Genomic DNA, 15,100 nt, shown 5'->3' with positions numbered 1-15,100 from the left:
CCGTGCCGGCCTCTGCATAGGGTGCTTGTTCTTTTTTTTTTTTTTTTGCCAGGCATAGTTAGAGACAGAGTTATAGACAGAGAGAGACAGAGAAAGGTCTTCATTCTGTTGGTTTTCACCCCCAAATGGCCACTACGGCCGGTGCTGCGCCAATCTGAAGCCAGGGGCCAGGTGCTTCCTCCTGGTATCCCATGCGGGTACAGGACCCAAGCACTTGGGCCATCCTCCACTGCCCTCCCTGGCCACAGCAGAGAGCTGGACTGGAAGAGGAGCAACCAATACAGAACCGGCACCCCAACTTGGACTAGAACCCGGGGTGCTGGCACTGCAGGCGGAGGATTAGCCTAGTGAGCCGCGGCGCTGGCCACTACGTTATCGTAATGTGATGATACTAGGCTGACAGTGTATCTTGGCTTTGTGAACAGTGCCTCTATGAACACGGTGAAGCAGGAATGCCTTTGCCATGATGAACTCTTCTGGGTGAATACCCACTACTGGGATGGCTGGACCATACGGCAGTTCCATTTCAAGTTTTCACAGAAATCTCAAATCTCCAGCCTGCTCCCTACAGTGGCTACACTCGCTCATATTCTGGCTTCTGTACATTTTTCTAAACTTGTGTATTGGGATCTTATCCCATTGAAGGTAATGTGAAGAATATGACAGTTCTCAAGATGTCTCTGCATTGTGGCTTTGCTTATCTGAGTAGAATTCCCTGAGCTTCCCGAATCTGGATCAATGTTAATGTGGGGTTCTGAACACGTGTTCCCATGACATCTTTAAACGTGGCTTGTGCCCTACTACCCTTTAACTTCCTCCTGATCTGAGAGGACCAGTCCTGCCCAACTTTGCATCGAAACTTGGGTAGAGGAGGCGCTTCGGAGATGAGCGCTCCATGTGGCCGAACTTGGGTAAGCACCTACCTCTGAGTAGGATGGAGATGGAGAAAACCGGAAGCAGCTGTGACGGGGCTGAGACGATGTCAAGGACTCCGCAGGGCCTGGCTACCGGCCCCTGTGAGTCACACGAGGGCTCAGACCAGGCTGTGTCCACCCCCACACTTGGGTGGGGGTGTATGACATGAAGTGTGCATCCTGGCCTTCATTGCCACTTCCTGGTGCAGATCTCCAAAGCCCTTGAGTCCATGAACGTTGGGGGTAGAAGCAGAGGTCTCGTCTTAAAGTACTTGGTCTCTGTGGTTCCTGACAGACTGGAAGCTTCCTGGGTGCTAGGAGCATCTTACGGACATGGCTCTCGGTGGGCTCCTGATGAGAACTGATTCCCAGAAGGACCATGGCCCAAGTTTGGCCTTTCTCAACCCTTCCCCCTCCTCAGGGGGAGGGGAGCACCCAGAGTGGAGGGAGTAATCGTGCCCGTGGGATGGAGGCCCTGTGAGACTGCCCACAGTGTGGAGTCTGGGGAGCTTCAGGCTGCCAGACACAACCATGCTGTGTACCCCAGCTGTGGTCCTAGAAGCCCCGGCAGCTTCCCTCCCAGATCTGCCCTACGCTTGCTTCGTCTGGCTGTCCATCTGTCCCTTATCACATCGCTTATTTATGTACCAAACTCGTGGATGGAGTCCCTGAGTTCTTTGATCCATTCTGGCAAACCCATCAATCTGAGGGAAGGGATTGGGGGAACAGCAGACTTGGAGCTGGTGGCCAGAAGCACAGGCAAATACTTGGGGACTGCCTCTGGCACTGGAAGTGGGGAGCAGTCTTGCAGGGTGGACTCAGCCTGGATCTGCCCACAACTCGGGGTGGACAGTGCCAGGGTCGAGGTTAAGTATGCAATCAGTATCCACTGAAAGCCTCGGACTCAGTGGGTGGAAAACCCCACAGAGGATTTGGAGACCAGAGGTGATGTGTTCTCTACTGGGGGTGTGAGTCCACCTGAGTGTGAGAGGGGCCAAGAGTAGGCTTTGCTGTTGTTTATAGCACTGTGGCCAGGTCAGTCGATAACTGGATTTGTTGAATTCCATGTAACACAATTTGGGGGCTTGTCCTGTTCCTTGTAGGATGTGGAGCAGTACCCCTGTCCCTTGCCCGCCAGATGCCAATAGCAAGCCCTATGTTACTAGAACCAAAAAAGTCTGCAGAGGTTTCCAGGTGTCTGCCAGAAACCAAAATCACCCTTGGTTGCGAATTGCTAGCTTAAATGTTTCCCTGCTTGAGTGGAAAGCCGTAGGTGACTAGTGGGGAGCCTGAGTCTGGCGATGATGGGGGGCTTTAAAAAGCTAGGACGCAGACGCTGGGTTGGCAGGTGCGAGACGGAAGCAGAGGCATCGTTGGCGCTGTGACCAAGCCCGTGTAGACTGCTCAAAGCCTCTTACCGTCTCTGTAGGTTGGGCAAGTGTGACCTCCCGAGTGAAGTCTCTAAGGATCTCGCCTGTGTCCTTATCTGCAACAAGCTCAAGTCGCTCTCCTTGATCGAGAACGCCCTGGGCGACGAAGGCGCGAATGTGCTGTGCGAGGGGCTCAAGCACTCAAAGTGCGCCCTGCAGACGCTGATGTGAGTATGTCTGGGGGACCTGGTGTGTGCACCGTCATTCCTTGGTCCATGTGTCTCCCCCTGGAGTGTTGTGAAACAGCAGCCATTGAAGATTGTTTCACCTAATCATCAAAGTACTTCTAATACTCTCAATTTGTATTTCTTTGAGAACATTTGACCTAGGTACCTATCATCTGATTGGGAAAATGAGAAGATTGTAGGGGAAACCTCCCACAAGAGCATCGGGAACTTGAGCTTTCTTCCTGCTGGGGCTCGTGTTCTGATGTCCCCAGGGAGGAAGCAGGAGGGAGTGGGGGCCAGGGAGCAGCGGTGGCGAGAGGGGCCTTTGTCCATGGGACCACCTAGGGCTGGGGCGCCAGGTGTGCTCCAAGTGTGGAATCCCGCGGGCAGTCTCCTGGTGAAATGTTAGCTTCCCTGGCAGGTAACCCAGCTACACCTCCATCGGGCATGCAGGAATTAGGTGGAGTTCTAGATAACTTCTGTTAATCACCAACTCGGTTCATTCGTTGCCATTTTATTGCTATATAACTGACATAACTGTATATATTTAAGGCATTCAATGATGTTGGCGGGAAATGACTTTTACAACAGTTAATAGGTGATTATTTTCTAATAGTTTCCTTATTGTATGATGAGAACACTTGAACAATCCTGGGAAACTTACATATGCAGTACAATATGGTTAAATAGCAGAAAGTTACTTGATACATGCATTTAAATGTTACTGTAGACCAATAGATTAACACACTCATCCCGCAGTTACACCTTTTTGTTTGGTAAGATGCCTAAAATCTACTTTTGCCAAACACTTAAATACATAGTGTTGCTCCCCCTCTTCGTGGAGGAACGACACTAAACCCTGCCTAGGCTTCATATCCGAGTCACGGCACCATTATGTCGCTCCCCGTCTTTGTGGAGGAACGACACAGGACCCTGCGCTGTTCTTTTGTCTGCTCGGCCCTCCCCGGGTTTGCTGCTGGTTCTTCCCGGGTTGGCTGCCGTCCCTCCCACCTCCGTGGAAGGGCGGTGCCCCCTGCCACTTTCCCCACTTCCGCGGGGGAGCGGCACACTGCCGGCCGGCCGGCTCTCTTGGGGGCTGCACAGGTGTTCCTTCAGGTAGATGTTCCTGGTGCATGTTGTCTCTCTCCTCCTTTATAGTCCTCTTCCACCCATCCCAACTCTGCTACCCACACGCCGAGTACACTGCTCTCCTCCAATCAGGAGCAGGTCCTACAGTTTATTGGTTGAACTGGAGGCAGCTGTGTAGAAGCTGTTTCTCCCTTCTCAGCGCCATATTGTGGGAGAGCAGATGCATAGAATAAGTCTTAATTCCAGTAACTTAGTCTAGTCCGAGTTGCTCCCCACACATAGGATGTAAACTGTTATCTGGTAAACTGCATTAAACCAGAAGTGGACGCCGGCGCAAAGATGGGGTGGTTTTTATCTCGAGACCTGGAGATGGTCTCACAGTTATCACACTGGACTCCATATACCTCCTTCTGTATCTGTGCCACCACCACAAGTTCGAAGCCCTCCATTGTCCTGAGCGACTGCGGCGTGCAAGGGACGAGGGGAGAGCCGTGCTGTGGCGCCCTGAGGGTGCTGCCGTGCACAGCTTCGTGGGCTGACAAACCGACGTGTGTGTCTTTCTTTGCAGAGTAAACTTCTGCTGCCTCACCCGTGTCTCCTGTGACTACTTCTCCCAAACCCTTCCGAACAACATCTCTCTGTCCACCCTGGACCTGGGCTCAAATATACTGGGGGACGAGGGGGTGGCGACTCTGTGCGAGGCGCTGAAGCACCAGAACTGCACCCTCGCGGAGTTGTGGTAGGTGTGGCCCTGGCGCCTCCGCGTCGGCGTTTCTGGTGTTGGCACTGGGAGGGAGACCGGGCGAGTGCTGTGGTCCCAACTCCAGACTGTGATGTGGAATCCTCGTAGACCCCGCAGGGTCTCCCTGTCCCCCGTCCTGAGCGCCCTTGGCTGGGTGAGCTTGCTCAGGAGGGTGAGTGTGCACTGGGGACGGAGCTGGCCAGCTGGAGTTACACAGGGGGAAACTGTGCTCAGAGACTGGCCGCCGGTGTGGTCAGTCAACGCCAGGAGGCACAGCCTGGAGGACGCCCAGTCCTCACACTACCACCTGGGCACTGCCCTGCCTGCCTAAGTGACACTGGTGAACAGGCCGCCCCCCTATTCCCAAGGGACTCTGTTTTACGGAGCCTCTCACACACATGCAGGTGGGGTGCTTGTGTGTCCTCACAATATTGGCACCTCCTGAAATCTTGACCCGGCTTGTTGGTTGCTACAAGGCATTGATCCAGTTCCTGTCCACTCAATTCTGATAGCACCCTTCCTGTGTGTGGCAAACCAAAATGTCTTCCGATGCTGTCAGTCCTCCATCCCCCGGAGAGAAATCATGCTTGAAGCCAAGTAGAGAGAAATGCGTCGTATGTTACATGCATGTCTACGTACATCTGTACTGGCGTGTGTCTACCCACCTAGCACTATTCATGTGTTCTGTGTTCATCTCTTGCTTTGTCTCTCCAACTCCTGTTTGTCTATTGGAATTGATAATCCATCATCCATCCATTATCTGTCTTGGCTGTCTCACATCTATCTAAAATCCATCTCCTCTAACCGTGATCTATCGCCTGTCCGTGAATCATCTTCGCATCCCTCTCTGACAGCAGGTGACAAAGACTATGGGGGTAGTGTGTGCTGGGGGCTGCAGAAGGCTTGGGAAGAGGACCCTCCACAAGCTGGTCCTGGGAGGCCTCACTGACAGGTGCCACTCGTGGAAAGACTTGAAGGCCACGAGGGAAAGCCCTGCTGGTGCCTGGGGCAGAAGCTCCTTAGCCAGGGAGAATGAGAGCAGAGGCCCAGATGGAGGGAGGCAAGAGAAAGGCCACAGTGCTGGAGCAGGGCGGGGAGTGAACTCGGACGTGGTGGCACCTGCGTTGGAGCATCGTAGGCGTGCTCGGTGTTGGGTGCTTCGTGTGTGAGTGGAAACAAGCTTGGATCTCCCGAGTGTACACAGTGTGTTTCTCCAGTCTGACCAGCTGTTACCTCACTCCTGCTTGCTGTAAGGACATCGCCACTGCCCTCACTTGCAATGAAAGTCTAAAGACCCTGAAACTGGGCAACAACGAGATAAAGGATGCTGGCGTGAAGCAGCTGTGTGAAGCTCTGAAGCATCCCAAAATCCAGCTGCAGCGTCTGGGGTGGGTACCTGCTGTCCTCTGGAGGGGCACCTGTTTCCGGAGGAGGGGTAGTGGGGGCCTTGATAGGGCTGACGGGAAGCAGGGTTTGAGAGAACGTGTCTGGAGCAATCTGAACACACTATCCCCTGGGACTAGGGTCTCGGTGCTGTGGGCATCCGGGGCTGGATCATGCTGGGTGGGCCTGGTGGGGCAGGACGGTTCAGCAGCCCCGGCCCCTATCCGAGTGGCCAGTAGCACCCTTTGGTTAGGTGAAGTGTCTAGCCATGGCGCCACGCCTCTCCCCGGTTGAACGGCTGCATGGAGCAGAGCCTCCTGCTAAGACGGGAAGGGGTAGGTGCAGCCGCTCTGCCTTGCAGCCTGGAAATGTGTCAGCTCACCATGGCCTGTGTTGAAGACCTCGCCTCGGCTCTCATCACCTGCAAGTCCCTGAAAGGCCTGAACCTCGACTGGATCGTGCTGGACCACGATGGGGTGGTGAAGCTGTGCGAGGCCCTGACCCATGCGGACTGTGTCCTGGAGCTGCTTGGGTGAGTGGGTGCTGTGTCGCTGGGGGGTGCGTGACCTTGGTGAGGGCAGTCACCTGTCCGGTTTGCTCGACCTCAGCTTCAGTGGTCCTGGGGCTGGACAGTTCTTCACGGTGGAGAGTGTCCTGTGTGCTGTAGGTTCTTGGAAATACCACTCACAGATGCCTGTAGCACCTCCCTCTAGTTGAGGCCATCCAGTATCTCCAGACATTGTAGGAGAGCAATGGTTTTGTCCTTGGGTGACCCTGTCTTCCCGGGGACACTGGACAGACAGCATCTCCTGTTTTGCCCACAATCATGCAGCCGCAGATCAGGGCTGGCCCAGGCTGAGCAGGGTGTGGACTGAGGGGTGCGCTCAGGGAGAGCAGCAGTCGGGGTGTTCCGAGTGCACACCTTGCACTTGGAGGGGCACCCGTGCAGCAGAGGCAGGGTTCACGCTGGGCCGCCTGCGGGGGTGACATACGGAGGACGTGGCTGTGCGTGCAACGGTTGATGAGCCCAGCCCCGTGCTCTCCGCTCTGTACCGGGACAGGGAGGAGTACTGCGTAGGGGTAGCGAGTGAGGTGCCGAGTTCGGGGGGAGAGGTGCTCTGGGCAGGGCAGGGCATGACTGACAGAGCAGCAAGAGTCGTGAGGCTGAAATGGACGGGGTTCCTGCAGAGACGGGCAAAGCTCCGGCTGCCCTGAGCATGTAGCTTCCCCCTGTCCTGGCCACAGCCCGAGAGGGCCACTCGCTGCTGCTCCTTCCAGATGATGCAGTGGCTCACAGGGGCGGGCTGCCTCTGCCTGGGGCCCCGGGGCTCGGGCATGGTTAGGTTGACCTCTACAGTAGGCACGAAGGCTCTAGGCTCTTGGTTCTTAACTGCTGTGCTTGCCCGGAAATGGCTGCAGAGTTGTGAGTGGCGTGGGGAGGGGCCACAGCCAGCACAGAGGCCCTGAGGTGGAGACAGGCTGTGTGCTCGCCAAGGCTGGCCAGGAGACCAGGGCAGCTGTCCGGCAGAGACCCAGCTCCTCTAGGCACGTGTCCGGTATCTAAGGCTTGGATGATAAAACCATGAATTTTCTTTGATCTACTTGAAAGTCAGAGGGGGGATAGAGGACAGACAAACCTTCCACCTGCTGGTTCACCGCCTAAATGGCCTCAACTAGCAGGGATGGGCCAGGCCGAAGCCAGGAGCTTCTTCGGGGTCTCCCATGTGGGTGGCAGGGGCCCAGGGACTTGGGCCATTCTCCGCTGCTTTCCTAGGCCATAGCAGAGAGCTGAATGGCAAGAGGAGCAATCAGGACTCGAACTGGTTGCCCATATGGATGCCAGTGCCGTGGGTAGCAGCTTAACCTGCACCACAGTGCTGGCCCCCAAGATCTTGATCTTGTCTCCGCCTTATCTGACCACCACCCTCATACCTAAACACATCCTCTCCACAGTAGCAAACTCAAACCAGTGCTTCCTAGGTAACCTGATGGCCGTATTGCATCTGCAACCAAAAGGGAGCTTAAGCGTCTTCCCTAATGGGAAAGCCAAGGGTAAGGAAACCTCACTGTGTGTGCAAACGTCAGTTGTTGACCTGCCAGCTCTCCTCCACTTCCTTGTGCAGTTGGAGCTGTGGCCGTGAACACCATGCAAGGGACGTGACCATGAACACCATGCAAGAAAGGACACAGGGAGTGTGGGGATCCTGGGAACACTGTTTTCTTAGGGAAACCTGTGTTGCAATCAACGCAACTTTGTAAACCTTTTCCTGGGACCCATGTACTCCAACAGTTTCTATCCGAGGTATAAAAGGATACAACCTTATAAAGAGATCACCTTATGAGAAAAGAAAATCGGGGCTTCTCTTCTGGTTTTTAGTGTCGTCTTTTTGTAAACTTGAAAGGTTAAGTGACAGAGGGAGAGACGGATCTTTCGTGCACTGGTTCACTCCCCAGATGGCTGCTGTGGCTGAGAAGCCAGGAGCTTGGAACTCCCTTTAACTCCCTCTGGGTCTCTGCTGATGGGGGCAGGGGCCCAAGCACACGGGCCATCTTCCGCTTTCCCAGGCCCATGAGCAGGGAGATGGGTCGGATGTGGAGCAGATGGGACTGGAACCAACTCATGGGAAATGCTGGCATTAGCCAGCTGTGCCACGATGCTGGCCCCAGTACAAGTCAGTCACTATGAAGATAAACATTGTTTTCTCAAAAGTATTTTCTTTGCAATAAAAACGATGTGAACTAAAACATAAAAGCCAAACTGAACATAAAAGAAAAAGCTACAACTGAGGGGTATTCCCAAAAAACAGGGGTTAAATATTTCAGAAAGTAGAACTTACTACACTGATGGCTGACTTAAGTAACTTTAAAAAGGATTTGATAAGTTACCGGTGACTGAGACAACCAGCTCGATGGAAGTGGGAGAGGGAGACAGGACCTGGGAGGAACTTAATGGTGGATGAGACTGAAGTACTTATGGGTAAGACTGATCTGAGCATTCACTCTAAATCGCCTTAAAATTGGGTAAGAGGTATACACGGCATTGGCAGAATCTGAATATCTCAGCTCCCATCTGCTGGTTGTACCCCTTAAGTACCCACAATGCACTTCCCATACTTCCCATCTGCTGGTCTACCCTTTTTTTTTTTTTTTTTTTTGACAGGCAGAGTGGACAGTGAGAAAGAGAAAGGTCTTCCTTTGCCGTTGGTTCACCCTCCAATGGCTGCTGCGGCCGGCGCACTGCAGCCGGCGCACCGCGCTGATCCGAAGCCAGGAGCCAGGTGCTTCTCCTGGTCTCCCATGGGATGCAGGGCCAAAGCACCTGGGCCATCCTCCACTGCACTCCCTGGCCACAGCAGAGAGCTGGCCTGGAAGAGGGGCAACCGGGACAGAATCCGGCGCCCCGACCGGGACTAGAACCTGGTGTGCCGGTGCCGCAAGGTGGAGGATTAGCCTAGTGAGCCGCGGTGATGGCCTGGTCTACTCTTAAGTACCCACAATGCACCTTCCATCTGTTGCTCTATGCCTTAAATATCCACAGTGTCTGAGACTGGGCTATGCCAAAGCTGGGCACCAGGAACTCAACTCTGGCTCCCCTTTGGGTTGCAGGGACCCAAGTACTTGAGCCATCACTTGATTCTCCCAGGATGCATGTGAACGGGAAGCTGGAATTGGAATGGAGCAGAGACTTTTTAAATTCATTGAATTTGCAAAGGCATGGTTAGAGGGAGAGACAGAAGTCTTGGACCTGCTGGTCACGCTGCAAATGGCCACAAGAGCCAGGACTGGGCCAGGTTGAAGCCAGGAGCTGCTACTTGAGCTCCCACATGGGTGCAGGGGTCCCGGGACTTGAGCCTGCCTCTGCAGGTTTCCCAGGCACACTGGCAGGGAGCTGGATTAGAAATGGAGTGGCTGAGACTGGCACCTGTATGGGAGGCTGGTGCCGTGGGTGCTGGCTTACCCACTATGCCACGGTGCTGGTCAGAGCTGAAACTTGAACCCGGCCTCTCAGGCATGAACAGGCACCTTAACTACCAGGCAAAGCCTGGCCCAAGTATTGGTAGCCGTTGAAGCTGGTGATGGGTGTATTAATTCATTACACTAGTCTCTGTATGTTTTAGAGAACTTGTTGAGGTATTCAAGTTAAAAAAACACAAGCAATAACAAATGTACCTGTGCATATAAAAATCAAATGAATAGAAAAATCTGACCCTCTTAGTACATGTTTTAGGCCGGCGCCGTGGCTCAATAGGCTAATCCTCCACCTAGCGGCGCCAGCACACCAGGTTCTAGTCCCGGTCAGGGCACCGGATTCTGTCCCGGTTGCCCCTCTTCCAGGTCAGCTCTCTGCTGTGGTCAGGAAGGCAGTGGAGGATGGCCCAAGTGCTTGGGCCCTGCACCCCATGGGAGACCAGGAGAAGCACCTGGCTCCTGGCTCCTGCCATCGGATCAGTGCAGTGCGCCGGCCACGGAGGCCATTGGAGGGTGAACCAACGGCAAAAGGAAGACCTTTCTCTCTCTCACTGTCCACTCTGCCTGTCAAAAAAAAAAAATACATGTTTTATGTGGACTTGCACTGTGTCGTGTAAATCAGTGTTTTTGTTCCAAAGGATGGACTCGCGTTTGCGGCAAGCTGAATACAAGTCTTTTTTTTTTTAAGATTTCATTTATTTGAAAGGTGGAGTTACAGAGAGGTAGATACAGCTCTTCCATCTGGTTCACTCCACAGATGGCTACAACAGCCAGAGCTGCACCAATCTGGAGCCAGGAGCTTCTTCCAGGTCTCCTACGTGGGTGCAGGGGCCCAGGGACTTGGGCCATCTGCTGCTTTCCCAGGCCATAGCAGGAAGCTGGATCAGAAGTGGAGCAGCCCAGACTCAAATTGACGCCCACATGGGATGCTGGCACTTCAGGCCAGGCCATCAACCTGCTGCGCCACAGCACCAGTGTGAATGCAATTCTTAGTCCTTATCAGGGAAGAATGACATGGAGGTAGGCTTTGGGCTGTAGAGAGGCGGGCGAATGATGTGTGTGAAGACGTTATTTCTGTTCCCCCAGGCTGGACAAGTCTGTGTATGAGGAGGAATCGCAGATGTTGCTGTCTTCCACTGAGGAGAAGGTCTCCCACCTGACGATTGTGCATGAGCCGTGGCTACAAGAGGAGTACAGGATGAGGGGCGTGGTCCCCTTGGGGAGCAACCTGAAGTAATGCGGTCCCAAGGGCCTCTCTTGGTCACCCTGGCCTTTGTCCTCCCACTTCCCCCTGTCCTGCAGGTGCACATCGGGGCAGCGGGGGTGTCTCCAGGGCTTCTCCCCGACAGTGCCGTAGCTGTGTGCTTGGGAGTGGGCTTCTGTGTTGGTGCTGTTGGTACGTGGCTCTACCCTCTATGCTCCTGTTTGGAGACTCCATCCTACCTTGCAGTATCTAAAACAATAAATACACGGAGTGAATGCTAGATGTTTGTAAAGCTTGTTTTTTTTTTAATGGAAGTCTTGTGTGCAGAAGTTTGAATTGGAAAGATCCTCTGATCCTTTACACTTACTTGAAAGGCAGAGTTAGTGAGATGTCTTCTAGCTGTGAACCAACTTCCCAAACAGCCACAGTGGCCTGGGGCTGGGCCAGGCTGAAGTCAAGAGCCTGGAACTCCATCCGGGTCTCCCACGTGGGTGCAGGGGACCAACGACTTGGGCAGTTCTACACTGCTCTCCCAGGTGCATTAGCAGGGAGCTGGATTGGAAGCAGAGCAGCCGGGACTGCAGCCACCACTCAAAGGATACCACTGTTGCGGGCAGAGTCTTAACTCCTTGTACCGCAACTCCAGCCCCGTCCTGATGCCTACAGCTTGGAGGTCATGCTGGAATGTGCCCACAGAGGGAGTTGGTGTCACTGGATCTTAACATAAACCCAAACTGTGTCTCTAGTTGGTCTGGCTTGGGTTTGGGTCCTAACCCCAGTGCCACATAATCCCAAATGTTAATACCCTGAAAGATCGAAATATCTAAAGTCTGCACTCTCAAACCACAAGACTGCAAAGATCTTCAATTTCATGCTTCTTTAAAAGGGGGCTTATTTGAGAATAAAACATAACTGCTTCATAAGCCACTTGACATAAGACTGGCGACAATAGATTGCTGAGCGTTGGTACTGGTGCAGACTAAGGACAGTCCATGGGCACTGCAGAGTCAGAAAGCAAAATTTGTAAGCACCTGTCGCCTGGCTAGTAACTGTCCCCAGCTTGGCAGCTGGTCGCCTGTTCCTTTGAGGGACAAACTGTCATCTGGTACACTTGGCCAAACACTGGCAGGTCTCCATGGTGTGTGCACATGACCCAGAGAATGGAGATCAGAGGCCTTATGTCACAAACGCGAGGTGCAATGAATGTTGATAGTACACAGGGCTCACACACAAGCAGAGTGTGTGACAACTGCCTTCTGGGGAGCTGGATCTCCCAAGAAACGCACCATGTGGAATCCTCTGGGAGTACAGAGTTTGCCTCTCCAGCAGTACAGAAGGTGCAAAGACGCGACGTGTTGAGTGATGAACTGTAAATGCTGAGGACTTAGAGGGCAGGAGAGACTGGAGCGGGAGATGGCTCGTGTGTTGAGGGTAGGTTACAGGCAGTTGGGGGAGCTGGTCTCTGGAGCTGGATTTGTGCTGAATTTGCTGCCATGTGAATGGCTGCTGTCTTGGTTCATGTTTTCTACATAGCACTGCTCCTTAATTGTGATTGGGGTGCACCGACATGAGCGTTCCTTACTACACGGCGCTAGGTTCTGTGCTATCAGGGGTATGAGGAAGCCAGTTCCCACGCCATCCCACGCATCAGCAGTGACAGCTCTGTCGGAAGCAAGACTGGTGATGGGACAGCAACACGGTTGCAGCACTCCTCACCCCGTGCATCTGCCTGGTTTTCAGCCAGTTGCTTTAAAGCCTCCAACTCCTTACCAGCTCCTGAATTCAATCAGATGCAGCAAAGGCCACTGTGGAGAAATGATGCATTTTCAAACAACTTTTGTCATTGCTCACATCCTGGCAATCCTGGAGGGGGAGGGAGAGAGGAAGAAACTGGCACTGTGGCGCAGCGAGTTAATGCCCTGGCCTGAAGTGCCGGCATGGGCAATAGTTCAAGTTCCAGCTGCTCCTCTTCTGATCCAGCTCTCTGCTGTGGCCTGGATAGCAGTGGGGGATGGCCCAAGTCCTGGGGCCCCTGCACCTACATGGGAGACCCAGAAGAAGCTCCTGGCTTCGGATCGGTGCAGCTCCAGCCATTGTGGCCATCTGGGGAGTGAACCGGCAGATGGAAGACCTCTCTATCTCTACCTCTCTCTGTAATTCTTTCAAGTAAATAAATCTTAAAGAAACCGGCTTTCCTAGCTGCCAGTTTACCCCAGTGTCCTCCTCTGTGAGACCAGGGAGCACAACAAAACCCCCTGGGGGTTGCTACTTCTGCAGTTAACAGATGCAGCTGAGGAAGAGATCGGATGTTTAAAGTATGCAGTGTCGCAATGCGAGCTGCACAGAGGACACATCTCTACCTCCTGCCAGCGTTCAGCTGTATCCAAAGTGCACAGGGTAAGTGCTACGATCGCAGGTGGTTTGTCTCTCATGGGTTCATACGTTGAGAGCTCAGTCCCTCCCACCTCCGAGCGGGAGCAGGTGGGGTCCAGTGGGTGGCCCTCGGGTCCATAGGGGCTCCGCCCTTGGGAGGGTTTAAGGCGGTACTCATGTGACCCCTTGGTAGTCCTTACAAAGGAGCCTGAGCCTTGGATAGTCCTACTGGGGTCACCACTTCCTCTCACAGGTGCTGTGTTGTTGGCCATGGGGACTTGGAAGGAGTTGGGGCTATGATGCCTGGCTTTTCGGCTCCCAGAACAGTGAGTTAAACCTCTCGAGTTTTTTTTTTTTTTTTTTTTTTTTTTTTTTTAACAGGTAGAGTTATAGACAGAGACAGAAAGGTTTTCCTTCCATTGGTTCACCCCCCAAATGGCTGCTAGGGCCGGCGCTGCACCAACCCGAAGCCAGGAGCCAGGTGTTTCCTGCTAGTCTCCCATGTGGGTGCAGGGCCCAAGCACTTGGACCATCCTCCACTGCCTTCCCGGGCCACAACAGAGAGCTGGACTGGAAGAGGAGCAACTGGGACTAGAACCCGGCACCCATATGGGATGCCAGTGCTGCAAGGTGGAGGATTAACCAAGTGAGCCACGGCGCCGGCCCCCTCTCTAAAGTTCTTAAGATTTATTTTTATTTGAAAGGCAGAGAGATAGGTGTGGGAGGAGGTGGAAGAAAGAGATCTTCCATCCACCATCTCACTCCCCAAATGTCTGCGATGGCTGGGGCTGCGCCAGACCAAAGCCAGGAGCCAGGATTTCCATCCAGGTCTCCCCTGGGGCAGGGACCTAAGCGTTTGAGCCACTGTGTGCCGCCTCCCAGGCTTGCATTAGCAGGACACTGGCATCGGAAGCCGAGCCGGGACTTAAACCCAAGCGCTCTGACATGATGTAGACGGCTCGAGCAGTGGTTCCACATCTGTCTCTGACTACCCCTGCTTTTTAAGTGTTTGAGCTAATGTAGTTAGTTACAGTGACAAAGCTGATCACTGTCAGTTAACTTCCAGAGTTTAATAAGTATCGAGTACAGCAGTAACGGCATTTTTATCCAGGACTTGACTAACGATTTTTATTTATTTTTGACATGTAGAGTGGAGAGAGAGAGAGAGGGAGGGAGAGAGGGGGAGGGGGAGGGAGGGAGGGAGGTCTTCCTTTTGCTGTTGGTTCACCCTCCAATGCCGCGGCCTGCGGCTGATCCGATGGCAGGAGCCAGGTGCTTCTCCTGGTCTCCCATGGGGTGCAGGGCCCAAGCACTTGGGCCATCCTCCACTGCACTCCCAGGCCATAGAGACAGCTGGCCTGGAAGAGGGGCAACTGGGACAGAATCTGGTGCCCTGACCGGGACTAGAACCCGGTGTGCCGGCGCCGCTAGGTGGAGGATTAGCCTAGTGAGCCACGGTGCTGGCGACTAACGATTTTTAAAGACTTATTTGAAAGGCAGAGTTGGAGGGAAAGAGGGAGGGAGGGTGGAACTGAGATCAGCTTTCAACAACTGTTGTTCTCCCCAAATGCCCATAATAGTCGGGGCACAGGCAGATCAAAGGAGCCTGGAATTATTTTTTATTTATTTGACAGGTAGAGTTACAGTGAGAGAGAGACAGAAAGGTCTTCCTTCCTTTGGTTCATCCCTCAAATGGCCGCTATGGCCGGAGCTGTGCTGATCCGCAGCCAGGAGCTAGGTACTTATCCTGGTCTCCTATGCTGGTGCAGGGCCCAAGCACTTGGGCCATCCTCCGCTGCCTTACGGGCCAAAGCAGATAGCTGGCCTGG

At 53.7% G+C, this 15,100-nt stretch overlaps 1 protein-coding gene across 6 annotated transcripts in view; it reads left to right on the top strand.

The window, feature by feature from the left end:
- The window catches only part of LOC100348957 (NACHT, LRR and PYD domains-containing protein 9), a 53,139-nt gene extending 41,961 nt beyond the window's left edge, over window positions 1-11,178 (top strand). For 3 of the 6 annotated variants that reach the window (XM_089319780.1, XM_070062785.2, XM_089319784.1), the window contains 5 exons: window positions 2,344-2,511; window positions 4,169-4,339; window positions 5,560-5,730; window positions 6,087-6,257; window positions 10,781-11,178. In XM_089319780.1, coding sequence (XP_089175906.1) covers window positions 2,344-2,511; window positions 4,169-4,339; window positions 5,560-5,730; window positions 6,087-6,257; window positions 10,781-10,931 — 832 coding nt within the window. In that variant the 3' untranslated portion in view covers window positions 10,932-11,178. The other 3 variants (XM_089319781.1, XM_089319783.1, XM_089319782.1) reach the window with 3 other exon arrangements.
- Window positions 11,179-15,100: the final 3,922 nt, after the last annotated feature.

The sequence above is a fragment of the Oryctolagus cuniculus genome, chromosome 18, assembly GCF_051225735.1.
Source record: "Oryctolagus cuniculus isolate XC-2025 breed Fujian yellow rabbit chromosome 18, ASM5122573v1, whole genome shotgun sequence".
Lineage (NCBI taxonomy): Eukaryota > Metazoa > Chordata > Mammalia > Lagomorpha > Leporidae > Oryctolagus > Oryctolagus cuniculus.
The sequence above is the reverse complement of the archived record's forward strand: the minus strand, read 5'-3'. Positions and strand labels throughout refer to the sequence as shown.